This window comes from Salmo trutta, chromosome 5 (genome assembly GCF_901001165.1).
Source record: "Salmo trutta chromosome 5, fSalTru1.1, whole genome shotgun sequence".
In the NCBI taxonomy this organism is placed as follows: Eukaryota; Metazoa; Chordata; class Actinopteri; order Salmoniformes; family Salmonidae; genus Salmo; species Salmo trutta.
The window spans coordinates 56,423,255-56,444,669 of NC_042961.1; the positions used below are offsets into that span (position 1 = coordinate 56,423,255).

Here is a 21,415-nt window from a genome sequence, read left to right on the forward strand (position 1 = left end):
TATGGCTTAGTTTGTTTGACAGGCTATAGTCTCCTGATTTTGATTGATAGATTGACAGCGATTTGGTTCAGAAATGATGTCGACTTACTAAAGTATTTGTTTCTTGGCCTAGATGTCACAATAAGAATAGTTGTGGTAGTCTGTCCTAGTTTCAATGTGCCCGGGTATCCCTCTGTGTCTGTTGTTTGCACTTTGCAGAGTGTGTTGGTGACTTCTTCACCTTTTACTCAGCAGTGGAGAGATGGGGGGCGGGAGCAACAGTTAAATAGTGAAGGCCAGATTCAACCCCACAGGCATATTGAGATGCCTAATACACACACGCACACACACATACACACGCGCACGCTCAAGCGCGCACACACGCACACACACATACACTTCTCTATTTTTTGCACAGCTGCCCTAAAGAAAACTACATATTCATACACCCCTTTTCTGTCCTCTTTTCACACAAGACAGTCTGGTACATTTTCACACACTGCACTCTTTTTATAGCCCAATGTGTTGACCTCAATAGCGCTGTCATGCGACTGATAAACTACTCTAACTGACTGCCCTGGATATGACTGCCTTGTGATTGTGTGTTCATATATGTGTGTGTGCGCGTGCGTGCGATTAAGAACTACAACTCTCTGAGAGAAAAGTTGAAGATTTAGATTTGTAGACAAGACACATGGGAAAAGTCCTAAAGATGCAATATAGTGTTTTCTCACACAAAATGATTAAGGTGAGCAGCTACAGGTGGTGCAGTCAGCTTAGCTCTGGTCCCTTATCAGTTTGTGCTTTAGCTAGGTCCTCTGATGTATAGTCAAAGGAGTTGTCTATAAAGCATACAAATCTGAGACCAGGCTATGCTCTGCTTGTAAGAATCCCAAAATAATCAACCACTCATAGTGGTCAAAGATAGTGTCATAACGCAGCGGGTATGTGAATCATCTTCTTGTTTTATTGAAAGAAAATGAACGCTGAACAAAAGAATGACGAAAACAGTCCTGTAAGGTACACTGACTATACACGGAGACAACCACCCACAAAACACAAGCTGAAAACCCTTACTTAAATACGGCCTCCAATTAGAGGCAACGAAGAACAGCTGCCTCCAATTGAAGGCCAAACCCAAAACCCTGAACATAGAAATAGAACAACTAGATAACCACATAGAAATAGAGGACATAGAACAGTACCCAAAAAACCCAACAACACAAAACAAACACACCCCTGCCACGTCCTGACCAACTACAATAACAAAATTACCCCTTTACTGGTCAGGACATGACAGATAGGAACATTTGGTCAGTGCAGGGTTATTAATGACATGGGACTGATATGTATGTTATGGTAATTTGCACAACATCTGTTATTATCTTGCAGTGTTTCATTTCACAAAGGCAACGGTTGACTATGTGGTTATAACTTGAAGAAGAAACTGTTCTGCAATCTCAAACCCACACACTGTCACACAGGCCTAAGACTGTTTCTTAAACGCTAACAACCTCAATCTGTAAATACATGCGCGCGGGCACACACACACACACACATATATAATATGGACTTGGTCTTTTATCAAATATGGCTATCTTCTGTAAACCACCCCTACCTTGTCAAAACACAACTCAAACGCATTAAGAAGGAAAGAAATTCCACAAATTAACTTTTAACAAGGCACACATGTTAATTGAAATGCATTCCAGATGACTACCTCATGAAGCTGGTTGAGAGAATGCCAAGAGTGAGCAAAGCTATCATCAAGGCAAAGAGTGGCTACTTTGAAGAATCTCAAAAATAAAATATATTTTGATTTGTTTATCACTTTTTGGGTTACTACATGATTCCATATAGTTCTGATGTCTTCACTATTATTCTACAATGTAGAAAATAGTACAAATAAAGAAAAACCCTGGAATGAGTAGGTGTGTCCAAACTTTTGACTGGTACTGTACGCAAGCACTCACACTCACACACACGTGCACACACAAAGTATCTTAATAAATCTTCTTTGGGATCTGGGGGAAGTATTGAGTAGCTTGGATGAATAAGGTGCCCAGAGTAAACTGCCTGCTACTCAGGCACAGAAGCTAGGATATGAATATTATTAGTATTCTTGGATAGAAAACACTCTGAAGTTTCTAAACCTGTTTGAATGATGTCTGTGAGTATAACAGAACTCATACGGCAGGTAAAAACCTGAGAAAAATCCAACCAGGAAGTGGGAAATCTGAGGTTTGTAGTTTTTCAAGTGATTGCCTATCCAATATACAGTGTCTGTGGGGTCATATTGCACTTCCTAAGGCGTCCACTAGATGTCAACAGTCTTTAGAACGTTGTTTCATGCTTCTACTGTGAATGGGGAGAGAATAAGAGCCGTTTCAACCAGGTGTCTGGAAAAATGCCATGAGCTCAGTCACGCGCACAGCCGTGAGAGCGAGCTGAGTTCCTTTTCATTTCTAAAGACAAAGGAATTGTCCAGTTGGAATATTATTTAAGATTTATGATAAAAATATCCTAAAGATTGATTCTATACATCGTTTGACATGTTTCTACATGACTTTTCGTCTGGACTTAGTGCATGCGCCTTCTGCATTTGGAATAGTGAACTGAACACGCGAACAAAAAGGAGGTATTTGGACATAAACATGGACTTTATCGAAACAAAACAAACATTTATTGTGGAACTGGGATTCCTGGGAGTGCATTCCGATAAAGATCATCAAAGGTAAGTGAATATTTGTAATGCTATTTCTGACTTTTGTTGACTCCACAACATGGCGGGTATCTGTATGGCTTGTTTTGGTGCCTGAGCGCTGTACTCAGATTATCGCATGGCGTGCTTTTGCTGTAAAGCTTTTTTGAAATCTGACACAGCGGTTGCATTAAGGAGAAGTGTATCTTTAATTCTATGTAAAACACTTGTATCTTATTTCAACATTTAGGATGAGTATTTCTGTAAATTGATGTGGCTCCCTGCAAAATCACTGGATGTTTTAGAGGCAAAACATAACTGAACATAACGTGCCAATGTAAACTGAGATTTTTGGATATAAATATGAACTTTAACGAACAAAACATACATGTATTGTGTAACATGAAGTCCTATGAGTGCCATCTGATGAAGATCATCAAAGGTTAGTGATTAATTTTATCTCCATTTTTGCTTTTTGTGACTCCTCTTTTTGGCTGGAAAATGGCTGTAAGTTTTTTTGTGACTAGTGACTAATAATAATATACACAATGATGACTCAAAATGTGCATCTGTCTATTTACCACTGAGGGCAGGAGCCCACAGGAAGTGGTACTGCTCGGAGGCAACAGTGGAACCAAGGAGAGGAAGTAGTGGGTTGGTGTGGAGGATGGCATGGTGGTGAGGTGGGGGGGTGTTAAAAACACTTCTTTATGCTGCAATATAATAATCCTATTTTGACATTGAAGCCACAGATTGTGTAGACCTTCTGCTTCAAGGTTTTTGTGACTGTGTATTGTCAGCTTTTAGATATTTTCGGAAAATAATGTGAAAAATAACCAGCAACAGAAACATTTGAAGCTTGATAAAGATGTACTGTATCAACACAAAACAAACTTTTAGAAAACACATTTGATACAATTTTGAAATAGTCACTTACAAACGAGCTTACTCAGTGTAAAATGTATAATTCAAGAGAATGGCAATATAATGTGCATTGCATTCATGGGGTTTGTTTATGACATGTCTTGTCGCTGAATTAGGATTTCTTAACTTTAACACCATCTTAAGTCAACACAAGTTGTCATCTGTACATCCTGTCACTTTGAGTTGCCTTGTCAATTCCACATATGGTTTCTGTAGTTGTGTGAAATCTGTAAATAGATCTATGTGGCAAATTACCACGTGGTTCAGACTTACCAATTGTAGTTTGTTTAAACGCAATCTCTCTCTCTACCATGAAATGTATCACATTCTTCCAGTTGCAAGTTTGTAGCATGTATGAAAGCTCTCACCGATGCAGCTCTGTCTGCAGACAAGGGTGGATATATCAAAGCAGAATTTTCTAGAACAGCACTTTGTTTTAACCACTTAGATACCATTTCTGTATAACTCCAATGCTAAAATACCCATAGTCCTAGTACTGGTGTTTGGGTAAAATCACTGGGGAAACCAAGCCAGTGAAAAAAAGCCATATTACAACCCATGTGTTGTGACAATTGCGTTGTTTGCTCTATAACCTGTTAGTTCATATGCCTTGCGCACGTGATATATATGCCTAAGGATGGGACAATAAGAAGACACAGTGGCAGAGTAAATTCAACTACACCTTTGTTTCATCACAAAACTGGAGAGAAACATCTGTCCGGTGGAGTCCACAATGCATACTGCATGTAACAAACAGTTACATGACCTACAGCATGGTCAATCAAGTTAATGTTTCCCACATTTTTGGACTACTAAACAGGTTTGATTTAAAACACTGGAGAGATACCGCAAGTCGCAAAGAAAACGGGAGCTGCCTCTATCACACCCTAATCTGTTTCACCTGTCTTAGTGATTGTCTCCACCCACTTCCAGGTGTCACCCATTTTCCCCATTATTCCCAGGGTATTTATTCCTGTGTTCTCTGTTTGTCTGTTGCCAGTTCTTCTTGTCTCGTCAACCAGCGCTTTTCTTGTCAAGTCTCTGTTTTTCTAGTCCTCCCGGTTCTGACCTTTGCCTGCCCTTACACTGAGCCCGCCTGCACTGACCTCGAGCCTGCCTGCCACTCTGTACCTCCTTATGATCTTTTGCCTGTCCACAACCTGTCTCTTGCCTGCCCCTTGTTTTATAATAAATATCAGAGACTTGAACCCTCTGCCTCCCGTGTCTGCATCTGGGTCTCACCCTGTATCGTTATAGCCTCCACTATTCCAGCACCATTTCAACTTCAACATTTCGACATCATGAAATCACCTATGCTTAGTCTAATACAGTGAAATCTAAAAGATTCCAAAAACGATTTAGTCCAATCAACATAAGCTAAATATCATGTGGCTGTCCATGGTACTGATTTGTGTGTTTGTGTGCATATGTAGAAAAAAACCTGTTGACTACTGTTAGGGTTGAACTGGCTATTTGTTTGCATAACCTATATAATATACCAGGGAAGCTATGCTACAATATTAAGTATATAAACTACGGATAAGTCAACTGCTGAAGACAAGAACTACACCCGGCAACAGGAAGTGCGTCACGAGGCTGGGACCAGCCTGCACGCCGAAGATAGGATGAGGAAGTTTAAACCACGCTCATCCTCCCTCTGACAGGCCAGCAATGAGCAGGAACTATCTCTGTCAGAGTATATGAGGGAGAACAAAAGATGTGACACTCTTCTTCTCTGTCTGCCCTGCGTGGTGTTACAGTGAGACCATATATACGAACAACATATTTTCCATTCAAGTGTTTGCAATAATTAAAGAACAAAGAAATCATGAGATACTCTTTGCTAAATAATTTGTTCTAATACCAGATTCGAATTGACGTGACCCGACACTACCCTACTTGTAAAGAAAGGCCAATGCCATCTTCCTCTCTTTCATGTTGCCGAAACGTCTATGATTCTGTCATACAGTCCATGCTTTAAGTTTATGTTGTCCTAGGCTACCTGGCTAAAATGTTGCTTGCTAGCCTAATTTCCTTTCTTGACAACGTTAGCTAGTTAACATTAACCTTCTACATAATGAACTTCCATTCTGTCGGTCCAGGGGCACAATGTATGAATTAATGGTTGTGTCAGAATCGCAGAATTGGCCAGGATGGAGAATTAAGTACAACCACAAGTCTAAATCCCTATCTCCGTCCTTGGCTAATTTAGGAAACTAGATACAACAATTCACGTTTCTTTCTGTCAATGATGTTTGGCAGGATGTGATGTGACTGGTGTGAAGCCAAATCCAAACTGGCTTCCCTTTACACTTTTTTTTGGTGCACCAGGACCATTCACAGCTGAGCTCACTCAGTTTAGCTCAACGCTGATTGGCTATTATTATTAATTTTAAAAAATGTATCAAGGGAGGCTTCCCTTGTATTCAATGCTACAGGCGACAACAATATTATACTATTTTTGACCAGAAAGCATCAGATAGATGGGCTACACATACAGAGACAGAGGGGCGCTGTTTTGCTTTGCTCGGATGCTTTCTCCTGTGAGATACTGTAAATTTAGCCTCTTGCAAATTGAAGTAAAATTATGAAAGATACATTTATTTTATATATTAAAAAAAAAAAATTCTTGGTGAATGTTTTGGGGAAGCCTGCCTTCCTTTGGCATCCATGAATACATGCCACTGCATAGTCCGAAATTTCAGTATGAGAACCAACTGATTGCACATGGATGATCCAATATCTTAACACCTTGGGTGTTAGCTTGGCTTAGAACTACACTTCATTCAATACAATTCAATACCATCAACATTCTATATCTTGGCAGTACATGGAACGTGCTTTAATACATTTTTACCAAAACAATTGGCGGCCGGCGGGGTGTCAGATTTGTTGTTTTTTCGAATCCCAGACTGTATCTTTAGAACATTAAGTGTTGAAAGGGGCTCTAGAGTTGTTCCCCTCAGAGTTCTGACTGTTGAGTGGGAACATCCTCCTCATGGCGTCCATATCCACCTTCTTCCTGAACGTCTCCGTGGTGAAATAGTAGGCCAGTGGGTCCAAAATGGCGTTCAGACAGGCCACCACTAGGCTATAGCGGTATGCCGACAGTAGGGGGCATGGTACCGCTTTCCTATGGACATAGAGGAGCGCCAGAGTCCCATGGTAGGGCAGGAAGCAGGCCAGAAATATCAACAGGTTGGTGGTGATCATCCTCTGGATCTTCCCAGAGTTGATGAGGTCTGTCTGGGCTACAGCGCTCCTTGTAATGGTGCGGATCAACGCCGAGGAACAGACCAACATCACCACCAAGGGGATGCCGAAGCCGATGGTTAATGTCGAGGCGACTGCCGTGGCCTGTGTGGCGTAGACTGGGAGGTTCCCGAAACAGTGGTCCTCCTGCATCTCCTTGGATGCCTCTCTATGTTTCAGCCGAAAGACAGAGAGAGAGAGAAACGGAGAGAGATGGAGGAAGAGAGAGAGAGGAAGGGAGAGAGAGGGAATATAACAGGATATATAAATGATACAGGGTTGTGTCTGATGTGATGTTACAGACCCCTTTCTGTGTTTGCAAACATTGCCGCACGAGGGAGATGAGCGCAAGTTGGTGACAGAACAAGGGGGAGTTCTTATAGAACGCCAGCAAAAAAAGCCTCTATTTACATGTTGCTAATGGGTGCATTTCACACTGCTTTTGGATTATAATTGGATTTTAAGGCTCATATGAATGTCCTGCTTAATATAATGTTTGTGTCATCATCGCAAATCAACTGCATTATACTTAAAAAACACTTCAACTTCAACCAGTAAAATGATTCTTTAGCTAGGTTTTGCTACAGACTATATCAATGAGCGTTAGCATTCTAGCTAACAACTGCTACATCTAAAACAGTTATTTTGCAAAGATCACAACCAAATATAATCTTAGCGACTGTCCAAACAACAATAAAAACATAATTGTAAGCACATGAGAACCCAATAAAGTTATTTTGTTTAGAAGCAATAAAAAAGGAAATCTAGGCGATGTTGAATGGGCACAAATGGCGATGGCTTTCTTACTGCTGCCAAGAGTCGCGCGGATCTGTGCGTGACGTCAGTGTGTCGTGTACTGGAAAAGGGTCTATAGGGCAATTTGTTTTTGTGACCTGACCAGGAAAATACCTAGGTCCTAGTTGACCTGACCAGGAGAATACCTAGGTCCTAGTTGACCTGACCAGGAGAATAACTAGGTCCTAGTTGACCTGACCAGGAGAATACCTAGGTCCTAGTTGACCTGACCAGGAGAATACCTAGGTCCTAGTTGACCTGACCAGGAGAATACCTAGGTCCTAGTTGACCTGACCAGGAGAATATCTGGGTCCTAGTTCACCTGACCAGGAGAAGGCCTGACTCCTAGTTGACCTGATGAGGAGAATATCTGGGTCCTAGTTGTACCTGCGTTTGGAGATGTAGAATGGGAGGCTGGCTCCGATGGTAAGGACCCAGACACCGAGGCAGACCAGTGGGGCTTTCTTTCGGCCCTCCCGAATCCGGCAAGACATGGGGTAACACACGGCTACACAACGGTCGAAACACATGCAGGTGAGGAGAAAGATGCTGCCATACATGTTGACCAGCAGAACCAGGCCCACCCCTGGAATAAATACATGAATTTATAAATTAATGAATGCATGAGTGGAGGAAAATAAAACCTTTACTGCCATATGGGAATTTGTTTTACACATCATAAGAAAAGCAATTAAAATGATCTTTATAAAAAAACAGGACACGGACGGACAAAACAGAGAGTGCAACATATAACATTCAAGTACAAAAATCCTAGATTGTATATTCACTCAATGTCATGATAAACATGTTTGGCTTGACAATGACATTAATGAGTTGGCATGATAGCACAAACAGATATTGTGACTAAGCTAACATAACAGCAAAGAATCAACATTTATCTTCACACAGGACCTGAGGTAACCTGGACAAGCCTTTACCTTCACACGGGACCTGAGGTAACCTGGACAAGCATTTACCTTCACACGGATCCTGAGGTAACCTGGACAAGCGTTTATCTTCACACGGGACCTGAGGTAACCTGGACAAGCGTTTACCTTCACACGGATCCTGAGGTAACCTGGACAAGCGTTTATCTTCACACGGGACCTGAGGTAACCTGGACAAGCCTTTACCTTCACACGGAACCTGAGGTAACCTGGACAAGCCTTTACCTTCACACGGAACCTGAGGTAACCTGGACAAGCGTTTACCTTCACACGGAACCTGAGGTAACCTGGACAAGCGTTTATCTTCACACGTAACCTGAGGTAACCTGGACAAGCGTTTACCTTCACACGGAACCTGAGGTAACCTGGACAAGCGTTTACCTTCACACGGAACCTGAGGTAACCTGGACAAGCCTTTACCTTCACACGGAACCTGAGGTAACCTGGACAAAGCCTTTACCTTCACACGGGACCTGAGGTAACCTGGACAAAGCCTATACCTTCACACGGGACCTGTGGTAACCTGGACAAAGCCTATACCTTCAAACAGGAGCTGATGAAATCTGGACAAGCCTATACCTTCACAAAGGACCTGTGGTAACCTAAACAGGCCTTTACTTTAACACAGGACCTGAGGTAACTGAGGTAACGCAGACCAGCCTTTACCTTCACACAAGACCTGATGTAACTCAGACAAGCGTTTACCTTCACACATGGCCTGAGGTAACTGAGGTAACTCAGACAAGCCTTTACCTTCACAAAGGACCTGAAGTAACTGAGGTAACTCAGACAAGCCTTTACCTTCACAAAGGACCTGATGTAACCTAGACTAGCGTTTACCTTCACACAGGACCTGAGGTAACTGAGGTAACCCAGACATCCCCAGATGGTAGTAGATCCTCAGGGGCAGAGTGAGGACCAGGAGGAGGTCTGCGATGGCCAGGTTGGTCATGTAGACGGTGGTGTGAGACCGAGACTTGGTGTAGCGGAAGAACACCACTAGTGCTGTGAGGAATAAGAAAATGGACGTATTACGCTTAAATTGCAACTTATTGCCAAGTGAGTTATGGCCTGTTAAAAAATATACATATACGTGTTTGATCTTGGCTCCAAACACATTTTCATTGATATAGGCAAGAAGATGATAACGTAAGAACATTCTCTCCCTATACCTGTGAGGTTGAGGATGAGGCCAACCACGAAGACCATGGAGTAGACCCCAACAAAGAGCAGGTTACTCTGGGGCTCTGTGCAGTTATGAGGGGTGCTGATGCTCATGGCTACTATTTTTGTTGTTTCTGAGGAGAGGGATGGAAAGAGAGGGGGAGAGAGAGAGAGAGAGAGAGATGGAGGGAGGGAGGGAGGGAGAGGCAGGGAGGGATGGAAAGACAGGGAGAGAGAGAGACAGAGAGAGGCAGGGAGGGATGGAAAGAGAGGGAGAGAGAGACACGGATGGAAAGAGAGAGAGAGAGAGAGAGAGAGAGAGAGAGAGAGAGAGAGAGAGAGAGAGAGGGACGGACGGACGGACGGACGGATGGAAAGAGAGAGAGGGAGAGAGAGGGGGAGGGACAGATGGAAAGAGAGGGAGAGAGAGAGTGCAGGCGGGAAAGAGAGTGATTAGCAGGCTATAGAATTGATACAGGATTGTGGCTAATATGATGCAATAGGACCAGGAGTATTTCCTGACCATGTTTCCTGAGCAGGAACAACTCTGGACCCTGTAGTTGTCCCCTATGCTTTAGGGCATCCTCTCTGGACCCTATATTTGTACCCTATACATTAGGGCATCCTCTCTGGACTCTATAGTTGTCCCCTATACTTTAGGGCATCCTCTCTGGACCCTATAGTTGTCCCCTATACATTAGGGCATCCTCTCTGGACTCTATAGTTGTCCCCTATACTTTAGGGCATCCTCTCTGGACCCTATAGTTGTCCCCTATACATTAGGGCATCCTCTCTGGACTCTATAGTTGTCCCCTATACGTTAGGGCATCCTCTCTACAGCTCAGCATTCAAAACCATAGTACCCTCCAGGCTTATCATTAAGCTTGAGGCGCTGGGCCTCAACCCCACCCTGTGAAATTGGGTCCTGGACTTCTGGAAGGGCTGCCCCCAGGTGGTAAAGGTAGGAAACAACATCTCCACTTCGCTGATGCTCAGCACTGGGGCCCCACAAGGCTGTGTACTTAGCCCCCCCGTACTCCCAGTTCACCCACGACTGCGTGGCCATGCACGCCTCCAACTCAATCATCAAGTTTGCAGACAACACAACAGTAGTAGGCTTGATTACCAACAACGACGAGACGGCCTACAGGGAAGAGGTGAGGGCCCTCAGAGTGTGGTGTCAGGAAAACAACCTCTCACTCAATGTCAACAAGCAGGTGTTTATTGTAAAGGACCACAGGAGGAGGCAGGTAGCTGGGTCCAGAGACAGGCAGAAGGTCATACACAGGGGGTCCAAAAAGGCAACAGTACCGGCAGGGGAAAGGCTAGTAACGTCGTCCGGGAGATCAGGCAATAGGTTGATAACAGGAAATCTTATAAAGTATAGGCAGGGAATAGGCAAAAGGCGTTGTTAGTGAGGCAGGCCAAAACTACACCGGAGGATTAAATTACGGGAGAAACAGAGCTCTGAGTGTGTCACAAAATAAACAATACCTCACAATAATGGGGTGCAAAGAACTGAACTAAATAGTGTGTGATAATGACATACAGGTATGTGAAGAGGTGATCGGAATTCAGGTGATTGAGATCTGGATAGTGAGCTGCGTTCAGGGGATCTATGTGTTTGAGAGTGTGAGCTGGAAGCAGACGTTACACTCTCTCCATTGCTCTCTTCTTCATCTCTTTGTCACACACTTGCAAAACACCTTTTCCTGTCGTGATCTGTATTGTAACATTCCTCTCTAGTTATTGTGACATAGCCACCATTTCCCTAACCGTCCGTCTGTGTATTTTTAGCCTGTCTTAGTGGTATCCCCTGGTCGACACTACACAAAGACTGCAAATGGCACCCTATTTTGTTTGGGCTTTGCTCAAACGTAGTTCACAATAAGAGGAACAAGCATTTTATGGTAACCATTTCACTGTAAGGTCTACACCTGTTGTATTCAGCGCATGTGACAAATACAATTTGATATGATTTGATTTGAATAGGGTTACTATTCCATTTTGGGGGTTTCTCCATGGGTTGTTTACAGGAAATAGAGTTCCATTTGGGAGGCTGGGATGCACCACCATTATCACTGTTGTCGTCTTATGCATGCAAAGAGGGTAAAACTGCTGATGAATTAAGGAAGTTGAACAGCCAGTCGGTGAGGGAGGAAGTTATTTTTAACGCTACAGAGATTTGTGTCTGATGGACCCTGTTTATGTACAAGAACCTCTATCAATATTTACAGATCAATACTGTTTCAGTTTCAGATGCTTATTTTGCCTTCACCAAAGAGGAACAAGAAGACATTTTGTCCACTTTCATTCTGACTTCAGTGAAAGCTAAATAAATGACTTCATTGACGTCTCTATGGAAACTGTAAACCTACTTTTCCCCAGTTAAAGCAGAAGCAGACACATGGCATTGCAGAACAGTTGAGAAATTAACATAACGTTACGTGTATATTTCTTGCATTTGCATTCACGTATTTTCTACGAGAGAGAGTAAAACAATAACTTTTTATGAAGCCTTTTTACTACTCCCTCCATTTTCTCTTTCTCTCAATAACAGTAGTCACAACACAATTACACACACGGGTGACCAAGTTATCCTGTTACCCTGTCTGTTATTGGTGTTTGTTATGAAGCGTCCTCAATGTTTGGAAGGATACAGTTACAGTACCAGTGTGAAGTGAATAGGATGTTGGTATGGTACACACATAGACTAGAGTAATACACTGTGGGATTTTCTGAGAAACACTCACCCGTTTGATGCTTATCAGTGGAATATTTTGATTGTGATGGTCTTGAGTTCCAAATACAGTGCCTTTGTCAGGTAATGAAAGAGTGAGAGATGATGAGAACCCTCGCTCTCTCTTCTTGTTCTCTCTCTCTCTCTCTTTCTCTGTCTGTCTGTCTCTCTCTCTCTCTCTCTTTCTCTGTCTGTCTCTCTCTCTCTCTGTCTCTCTCTCTCTCTCTCTCTCTCTCTCTCATTTTCTTTATGTTTCTTCCTCTTCTTGTTTTCTCTCTCTGTTTTACCCCTTCTATTTTTTTCTATATATTGCAACTCTTTCTCTTCTCTCACTCTATCCATATCTGTGTTAGTGAATGTGTATCTCTCTGTCTGTGACATGACTGAGTGTTTCTTTTCTGCATTTATGGGGGAAGCTCTTAATTTATTCACACACACACGCACACACTCTGTAACAGTCCGTATAAAAGGTCTGCCCTGACACTGCCAGAAAAAGCCACTGACTTTTACGTGACTGGAAAGAGAAGGAGAGGGCATTTAAATTCACATGACAAGGCTGCTGTTAATCATGACATAGCTATAATTATAATTTGGTTTGAGAAAAACAACGTTTTTAAATCTATAAATTATTTTAGTCTACATGCGATTAGAACATTATCCGTATGAAAATATTTTTTATATATATTATTGATGCCAACATTTCGAAAATATTCGACCAAACCAGGAGAACCATTTTCTACAATGTAACAAATAACGGTCACAACGTACTTACTTACCACTAACAGCGATCAAGAATTGTATACCTCAATGCACCAGCCTTTGGTACGGACCTCGTGGCGCAACGGTAGCGCGTCTGACTCCAGATCAGAAGGTTGCGTGTTCAAATCACGTCGGGGTCAAAATGTTTTCCCCAAGTTATCTTTCTCTTATAAACCGTATGGAATACTATCGGATAATTTTTTCAATGCAATGCTGTGATTACGTAATGAAAGGTGATAAAACATATATGTTCTATTGAATTAACTCCATCTGTGAGCATGTAATCGCTTAACAATTTGGCCCATACTATTGAGTTTAAAACAATTAGAATTTAACCAAATCAAAATGTATTCATCACTTGCACAGGATACAGCAAGCAGGTGTAAATTGTACAGTGAAATGCTTGGGAGGAGCTAGCAAATCAGGCACCTTCTCCATCAGCACCATCTTGTATGTCAGGACATGTGTCAAAAAACAAGTCCACAACAATGTGTTTTTATAAGTCTGTAAATATGTATCGTCAATTAGTGTAATATTGTGGAGTGACATTTCATAAACATGTCTAACTCTTATTCTACTAGAACAAAGTCCCTCGCTCTATGGACCTTGAGTTTGTCTACTAGACCAACCGTCATAAAGGCAGATGTATTGATCTTGTGTCAGAAACACGTTTCTCCATGGGTTGTTTACAGTATATAGGCTTAGACATACTAGAACAGACAAAGTCCCTGCTCTGTGGATCTTGGATTGCACACAGTGTCATAAATAGTTTCGTTTTTAGGATCCCCATTATCTGTTGTAAATGCAGCAGCTACTCCAAAAGATAGATATATCTGTGCGTCTATCTCTCTAGGTAGCCAACACCCAATTTGGCGGGACAATGGAAACTGCTGGAGATGTTTCATGTATAGAACATGGATAAATGACAGGTATGCAGTATCTGTGTATTAATCAGAATGCTGGGGTCAATCACCATAGCTACTAATAAGAAGTAAGCTAGTGCTATGGCTGGGGGATTCCCTGTGTTTTTCATCTGCTTGTCTGTGAGTGTGTGTTAGTGTGTGCATGAGTACGCGACTGGCAGGAGTAGGCTTGTGTGTATGAGTGTGTGTGTGTGTGTTTGTGTGTCAGGTGTATGTAACATATTGTTCAATTACAATTTAGCCTTCAAATATTTTCATGAGAAAATAATAACTAGGACATAAAGAAGTTGAAGAAACATTTTTCAGCCTTTATTACAAAATAAAACAAATTAAATCTGCATAGAATTAAATTAAAACATGAGAAACACAATTTACAGAAGATGCAAATGTCACACCAATATAAACATGACTATAGGCCACGTATTAAAGTCACTGCTGTGTTTACTAGGCTACACTAAGCAGTCTATGTATATCATAAATACTCCAGGCCCCAGAGCAAAGATAAAGTAAATATAATCACTCTTCAAATAACCATTCATTCCTCTTGCTGTCAGTTCTTTACGGTCCTCAAGTGGTCGTGGTTGAAAAATGGTCACAGTCGATGGTCATCATTGATCATCACGCTTCCTACTGGCAGGAGATAAAGGTCAAAGGTTAGGTGAACACTTTCTTTCTTACTCCCTCCCCCTTCCCCTTCTCTTCTCCCCCCCCCCCCATCCCCCCTTGCCCCTCTCTCACCTCCTTTCCGCCACAGGTACCACAGATGCATCCAAACAGTCCGTTGACCATCTGTATTACGCACAGCACCAGTTCCACACTAGCAGCCACAAGTAGAGTGGCGAACAGGCCGAGGTTAAACTCCACAACACCCTTTGGCTCTAGACAAGTATTCCAGAGTTCACTTTCACCCAGGTAACTGCCGTTGCTGCAACGATGAACATTCAAGCGATCATTCAATCAATCAAGCAATCAATTGTATTGATCTTTTTACATTGGCAGGCATCATAAAGTTATTTACAGTAGCTCAGTAAAGTATCCAAAGAGATAGAAATAAGAATAGTTGTGTTATCATTCAAAATATAAAAAGACATACTTGTTCATGAAGGGCCTCCCCCAACTTGCAACTTTGTCACCTGGAGCCTTGAATAAGCAGACAGGCCCGTTGGCCAGGACCAGGGCAGCCGTAGCCAAACTGTACAGTGCTCCAACAACCCCAGCAGCAGCAAACCCAATGGACAGGAACATCTGAAGAGAAGCGACACACACAGGGGTCAGAGGTTAGGGAGGAGGTCAGGGGAAGAGAAGGGAGATTTTATAGCAAATGTTAGCTTTTTTGTGTATTTACCACATGGAAAATAGGTTTTGTTCTTAATTAGGCTTCTACAAACTCGTTTTAAATACGGGATGGCAAATAAATCTAATCCAAGGCTGGTGTGTTTTTGAGCCATGAGTTTCTGCTTGATTGATTCCTCGAATAATCTAACACTTTTTACAAACTGATTTCACTGGGAAATTAGACTGACCATAATGTAACTGAGTGTTACATTGTGGGCCAACATCAGACAGAACCATAAACGGACAGTTTATTATTTCCTGACATTACACATGTTTCACAGGTAGGGGGTGGTGAAGTCGAGGTGTTTTTCCTTATTGCACTGTTGTGATGAATTTATAATACACAAGCTGTCATTGGCCCACCCATATGACCAAACCTAATATTGTGTGCTGCAGTAGGGAGACTGACACAGGTTTAGATATTTACTCATCCCTTTAATGCAGTGGTTCAGGACCAGGATTGAGAACCATTGCTTTCATGGTTAAGGTTAGGATTGGGGGGGGGGGTTAATCTGATCCTAGGTCTGGTGTTTGACTTACCCCACAGCGGTTGGCACAGCAACCATTACTGCTGGTCAGGTGGATGTGGATGGCTGGGATAAGGCACTGAGAGAGAGAGAGAGAGAGAGAGAGAGAGAGAGAGAGAGAGAGAGAGAGAGAGAGAGAGAGAGAGAGAGAGAGAGAGAGAGAGAGAGAGAGAGAGAGAGAGAGAGAGAGAGAGAGAGAGAGAGAGAGAGAGAGAGAGAGAGAGAGAGAGAGAGAGAGAGCGACAGAGAGAGAGAGAGAGAGAGAGAGAGAGAGAGAAAGAGAGAGAGAGAGAGAGAGAGAGAGAGAAAACACACACACACACACACACTTCTTCACAACTGTTTTGTCATGGAGTAGCATATTGAGGCAGCTTATTTCGGACGTATAGATCCATTCTATAGAACCAGCATGTCTAAACCAAGATTGGGGTCAATTCCATTTCTATTCAGTCAGTATTGTTTTTCAATAAGAAACTTTGGAGTTGAAAAATGGAACTGACGTAAACACTGGTCTTCTAAACCAATCATGTTACATAATGTTCAAAATTAAACCAATCATGTCACATAATGCTCAAAATTCAAATAATCATATCATAATATGGTCCAAATTAAACTAATCATGTCAGGTAATCGTCAGAATGAAACCAATCATGTTACCTAATGGCCAAAATTAAACTCACCATGAGTCCGCCGCCGATGAACCCTCCCATATATTTAATCTCCTCTGTGATCCGGTCTCCATTCCCATCTCTGTCTTCCTGAGCGTACTTCGTCGACCAGTCAGGGAAGAACGCGATGATGTTGCAGATGATTGAGACCCCCGCCAGGATATAGAGCGGGATCGCAATGACCTTAGAGCACTTTCCTGTACACATGTCGCTGGTTGTACGCTTTCTTCAACGTTGAAAAACTCAAGAATGTTGCGTAGATAATTCAAGAATCTAATTTGGTGTCCTCGTAGAAAGAGATAATGAGAAGAATTCAGAAGTTGAAAAGAATTTCCAGACTACTCCTCCTTCGCTCTCTTCTCAGCCCAGGTCCAGCGTGGCTCTAGTGATGGATGCGAAGCTGCTTAAATCCTGAGGTGAAGGGAAGCTTGGTAGAGGAGGGGTTAGTTAGGCGATAAGACTGGCTCCACACCCCAGTGATTACATCACCTTTAGTTGGCCTGAGCGTTGAGTCATAAAACTGGGTTCTTTCGTCCACTTTGTATTTAACCGCCATTTATCAAGGAAGTCCTGTTGAGGTCAGAAGACCTCTTTTACGAGGGAGCTCAATAACTAGCTCATGTATAGAGTTAGCCGTATTAAAACAAAGCCGCTCTATGTAGGCCGGCAGGTAGCCTAGTGTTTGAGAACATTATTTATTTAATTTAACCTTTATTTTACTAGGCAAGTCGGCTAAGAACAAATTCAAATTTACAATGACGGCCTACCAAAAGGCAAAAGGCCCCTCCACACGTCTCTGATTCAGAGGGGTTGGGTTAAATGTGGAAGACACATTTCAGTTGAAGGCATTCAGTTGTACAATTGACTAGGTATCCCCCTTTCCCTTCCTTTCATGCAGGGACGGGGGCTGGGATTAGAAATAAAAATATAGGACAAAACACACATCACGACAAGAGAGACACCACAACACAACATAAAGAGAGACCTAAGACAACAACATAGCATGGCAGCAACACAACATGGCAGCAGCACAACATGGTAGCAAAATATGGTACAAACATTATTGGGCACGGACAACAGCACAAAGGGCAAGAAGGTAGAGATAACAATATTAGCCAAGTAACTGAAAGGTCATTGGTTTGAATCCCCTAGCTTAAAGGGATGTAAAGGTATCTTGGGTGAGAGAGAAACTGGAGAGAGAGAAACAGGGTTGGGTTGCTTCATAGATTGTCTCCTCCACGTAGATGTATTAGAGCAGACTCTGTGGTTGGTACAGTCATAAATGAATATCTATCTATTGCTCTGGGTAGCTTACACCCAATAGGGTAGGACAATGGAAACTGTTGGTGTCGAATTTCGATGTGGCACAGAGTTCCAATGTGAAAACGGTCAATAAATTGAACATTCCAAATGGCAAATTAGATATGGATGCTTGTATTGGCTACGGCACCCAACTTTTCTCATCTGGAACATTCACTGCTGTTCCACTCATTTCCAATTCACTGCTGATCTATCCATTGGTCGAAATGTTCCTGCTGAAGTTGCACATGTTAGGTGGCTAATCACTTTTAGTGGTTCAATTTGTTCAAACCTCCATAAACTTGGTAATGTCACATTTTCAACCCTGTGACATGTTCTGGAATCTGAACAGTGATAGTAATGCTCCGTTTATTACTTCAATTTGATTTCCATTTTGTCCAATGGGTAACCTTTACCTGAATATACTCCAGAGCGTTGCTGTGGTTTTAGAGTATGTGTAACACCCTGGCCATAGAGAGGGTTTTTTTTGTTCTTTATTTTGGTTAGGCCAGGGTGTTACATTGGGTGGGCGTTCTATGTTCATTTCTCTATGTTTTGTATTTCTTTGTTTTGGGCCGTGTGTGGCTCCCAATCAGGCACAGCTGAAACTCGTTGTTGCTGATTGGGAGTCACACATAAGGAGCATGTTTTTCCTTTGGGTTTTGTGGGTAATTGTTTCTGTTAGTGTTTTGCACCTGACAGGACTGTTTGGCTGTCAGTTTTCTTGTTTTTTTGTATAGTGTTCACGTTGTGTGTATTAAATTCTCATGATGAACACTAACTCCGCTGCACCTTGGTCTTCTTCCGACGACGGCCGTTACAGTATGCAGTATCTGTGTATTCATCAGAATACCATGGTCCATCACCATAGCTACTGATAAGCGGTAATCTAGTACTGGGGGAGGTGTGTGGGTGTGTGTTTCATCTGAGTATCTGTGAGATGTATAATGTGATGTGACAATCTGTGTGTCCTTGACAGATGTATGTGTGTGTGTGTGTGTGTGTGTGATCTCTGGACCCTATCTCCTGCTGTATTGCAGCTTGTCAGAATAGGGAACCATATATATTGATACAACCATATCAGACAAACACACACGCAGATGACAACCATAAAGCATGATGGGAAAAACTGACAAGACCTGTGGCATCTTATCAAAGACCAAGGACACATTTTCCATAGCACTTTTAAGGGCAGACTTTAATCCAGTGGGGAAAAGTCATGGCAGCAAAATATTTTTTTCAACCAATCATGACAAGGCGAAATATCATTCAAAACAGTTAGTTCTTCACTGTAAGATTGTACATTTAGATTATTGTAAGTATGTCCTCAATACCATGTAAAGTGGAATATATAGGGCCGGATTCCTGGACGTAGGTTAAACCTAACCCTGGACTTGCTCAAGTGAGAATCTCCCGTTTATATAGCTTTTTAGTCGAGGACTAGGCTGTGTTTGGGGAACCACCACACAACTACAATCGTTCACACAGACATGCTGTCTTCAGTCTCTTGATGTGTGTGTGTGTCTGTACTTTTACTCAAGTATGACAATTTAGTACTTTTTCCAGCACTGATTATAAAAGACCTCAAGGCTAAAGGTTCTAGGTCTCATTTGATTATGAATAATATGTTCACAGACACATTGAAATGTCCACAGAGAAAGAAAATGTTTTGTTTTCATTATCTTTGTAAATCGGTGTACAATTAGCAGCAACAGAATGACTGGCAAATAGGGATCAAAGTTATAGACTAGTCTGGATTTGACTACTTGTTTTAAACCACGTACTACACTTGACTTAGATCAGTGAGAAATGTTCAATCAGCATCTTAGTCTCATTCATCCTTTGACAAGCTATAGCCTGCTGTATGTTTGGCGAGACAACAGAAAGCAATCATTTTGTCATGCTTGTTCTCCATCAACTTCTCTACACTCAATTATTTTACAGAAGTGTATAGGCTACAGAAGTGGAATTTCCTCAAATTCAAACAGCAATTGCATCATTAAAACATGTTTTAAATATCAATGGACTGTTTATTGTTTGGTGACTGTAGGAGACAGATAACATAACAGGTTACAGTCAGTTCTGAAGCGGATGCCAATAATGTTTATGGCCCCTGTTGCATGAACGTCGGACCCTATCTACCAGCCTGTGCCTGGTACAGGCCCTGCCACGCACACAGGCAGGCACACACACACTCACACACAACCACACCCACACACACACACACTAGGTAATAAGTGTGTCATAGGTGTGATAATATGGTAATAATAAAAGCCTGGTAATATATTAATATAACCATTGACGTAGATGGAAAGAGAGGTGTTCCTCTGATCCAAGGGTATTCATTATAGTATTTTTTATATACATTTGTATTTATATTATTATTATTATTATTTAAAAAAAAATTTGGTGTATATTTCTATTTTGTTTTTCTATTGATATTTAGTGATAATGATGTACAAGCTAGGCCTTTTTGAAACATCGCCATCTCTTGGCCACATTTACTGTCCAGGTTCAGTAAATCCTCAAAAGCTTGAAAACGTAGTTAAATTTCTGCCCAAAGTTTAGAAAAACAAACTGAAACTGAACATAATTTATGGTGTTTTTAATTTTATTTCAGTTAGTTTTGGAGTCAAAGATAATAGTTTCAGTATAGTTATAGTTTTTTCAAACGTATTTGTTAATTATTGTATTTCTCTAAATTGTTGTACCAACCTCAGACGAGTCCCAAGACGCTTGTGTGGATTGTAGAGCAAACCGGAGTAGAGACACTGACATGATCAGAGAGAGAGAGAGAGAGAGAGAGAGAGAGAGAGAGAGAGAGAGAGAGAGAGAGAGAGAGAGAGAGAGAGAGAGAGAGAGAGAGAGAGAGAGAGAGAGAGAGAGAGAGAGAGAGAGAAGACTGCATATACATTGTGTTAGGTGAAGGTTAAACCACAGATAGTTTAACTATGTCAATGGTTCAAGCACAGACCATTTACAGGGCCAGTTTCTTCCACACAGATTAAGCCTAGAATTAAAAAACATTCACATCGTTTTTTAGTCCAGCACTAGGCTTAATCTGTGAGACGGGTTTATAGGGGTTCAACACCACCCAGAACACTAGCTAATGTAATGAACGTTTAATCCATAGCTCACTACTGCCACCTAAATACAGATTCGAACAAAATGCCGCATGATTCTCGTTGAGTAGGCTATATTGTGCCTGTGCACGCAGTGAGTGTACTGTGTATTTATGTGCGCTGTACCACATGGCAATTTGTAAAAGTAGACAGGTACAAACAGATAGACGTACACGTAGCTACATAATTCCAACAGTTACTGGAAATAACAGTGTAACAAATTGTTCACTGACAGGTAAGACGTTATTTTATATGCAACTCCTACTCCTTCATAATAGCA

The 21,415-nt window shown here is 41.9% G+C and overlaps 2 protein-coding genes and 1 non-coding gene across 4 annotated transcripts; 1 reads left to right on the forward strand and 2 right to left on the reverse strand.

Moving 5' to 3' along the window:
- Nucleotides 1-6,422: 6,422 nt before the first annotated feature.
- On the reverse strand, nucleotides 6,423-12,654 carry si:dkey-3k24.8 (lysophosphatidic acid receptor 6). The gene is made up of 5 exons (XM_029754445.1): nucleotides 12,516-12,654; nucleotides 9,771-9,896; nucleotides 9,439-9,603; nucleotides 8,039-8,237; nucleotides 6,423-7,025 (listed from the first exon to the last, which is right to left on the reverse strand). Exons 2-5 carry the CDS (start codon nucleotides 9,874-9,876, stop codon nucleotides 6,533-6,535), a joined length of 963 nt encoding a protein of 320 aa, XP_029610305.1. The 5' UTR covers nucleotides 9,877-9,896; nucleotides 12,516-12,654; the 3' UTR covers nucleotides 6,423-6,532.
- Nucleotides 12,655-13,329: 675 nt separating this feature from the next.
- Nucleotides 13,330-13,401, forward strand: trnaw-cca (transfer RNA tryptophan (anticodon CCA)). The gene has a single exon. It is a non-coding gene; the product is annotated as a tRNA-Trp (tRNA).
- Nucleotides 13,402-14,471: 1,070 nt separating this feature from the next.
- LOC115194611 (transmembrane 4 L6 family member 1) lies at nucleotides 14,472-17,112 on the reverse strand. 2 transcript variants are annotated; one of them, XM_029754456.1, is made up of 5 exons: nucleotides 16,727-17,112; nucleotides 16,060-16,125; nucleotides 15,278-15,429; nucleotides 14,923-15,109; nucleotides 14,472-14,811 (listed from the first exon to the last, which is right to left on the reverse strand). In XM_029754456.1, exons 1-5 carry the CDS (start codon nucleotides 16,919-16,921, stop codon nucleotides 14,803-14,805), a joined length of 609 nt encoding a protein of 202 aa, XP_029610316.1. In that variant the 5' UTR covers nucleotides 16,922-17,112; the 3' UTR covers nucleotides 14,472-14,802. The 2 variants fall into 2 exon arrangements, with proteins under 2 accessions (XP_029610316.1, XP_029610317.1); XM_029754457.1 differs by having other exon boundaries at nucleotides 14,472-14,814; nucleotides 16,727-17,111.
- Nucleotides 17,113-21,415: the final 4,303 nt, after the last annotated feature.

What these genes read in the sequence shown, in the direction of transcription:
- si:dkey-3k24.8 (XM_029754445.1), bottom strand. Translation starts at nt 9,876, where the DNA reads ATGAGCATCAGCACCCCTCATAACTGCACAGAGCCCCAGAGTAACCTG. An exon ending in ACCTCAGGTCCTGTGTGAAG is followed by an intron (nt 8,238 to 9,438) that starts GTAAACGCTAGT and finishes TATTTATTCCAG; the next exon opens with GGGTGGGCCTGGTTCTGCTG. An exon ending in TTCTACATCTCCAAACGCAG is followed by an intron (nt 7,026 to 8,038) that starts GTACAACTAGGA and finishes GCTGAAACATAG; the next exon opens with AGAGGCATCCAAGGAGATGC.
- LOC115194611 (XM_029754456.1), bottom strand. Translation starts at nt 16,921, where the DNA reads ATGTGTACAGGAAAGTGCTCTAAGGTCATTGCGATCCCGCTCTATATC. An exon ending in GCTGTGCCAACCGCTGTGGG is followed by an intron (nt 15,430 to 16,059) that starts GTAAGTCAAACA and finishes GCTTCTCTTCAG; the next exon opens with ATGTTCCTGTCCATTGGGTT. An exon ending in GGGAGGCCCTTCATGAACAA is followed by an intron (nt 15,110 to 15,277) that starts GTATGTCTTTTT and finishes TCATCGTTGCAG; the next exon opens with CAACGGCAGTTACCTGGGTG.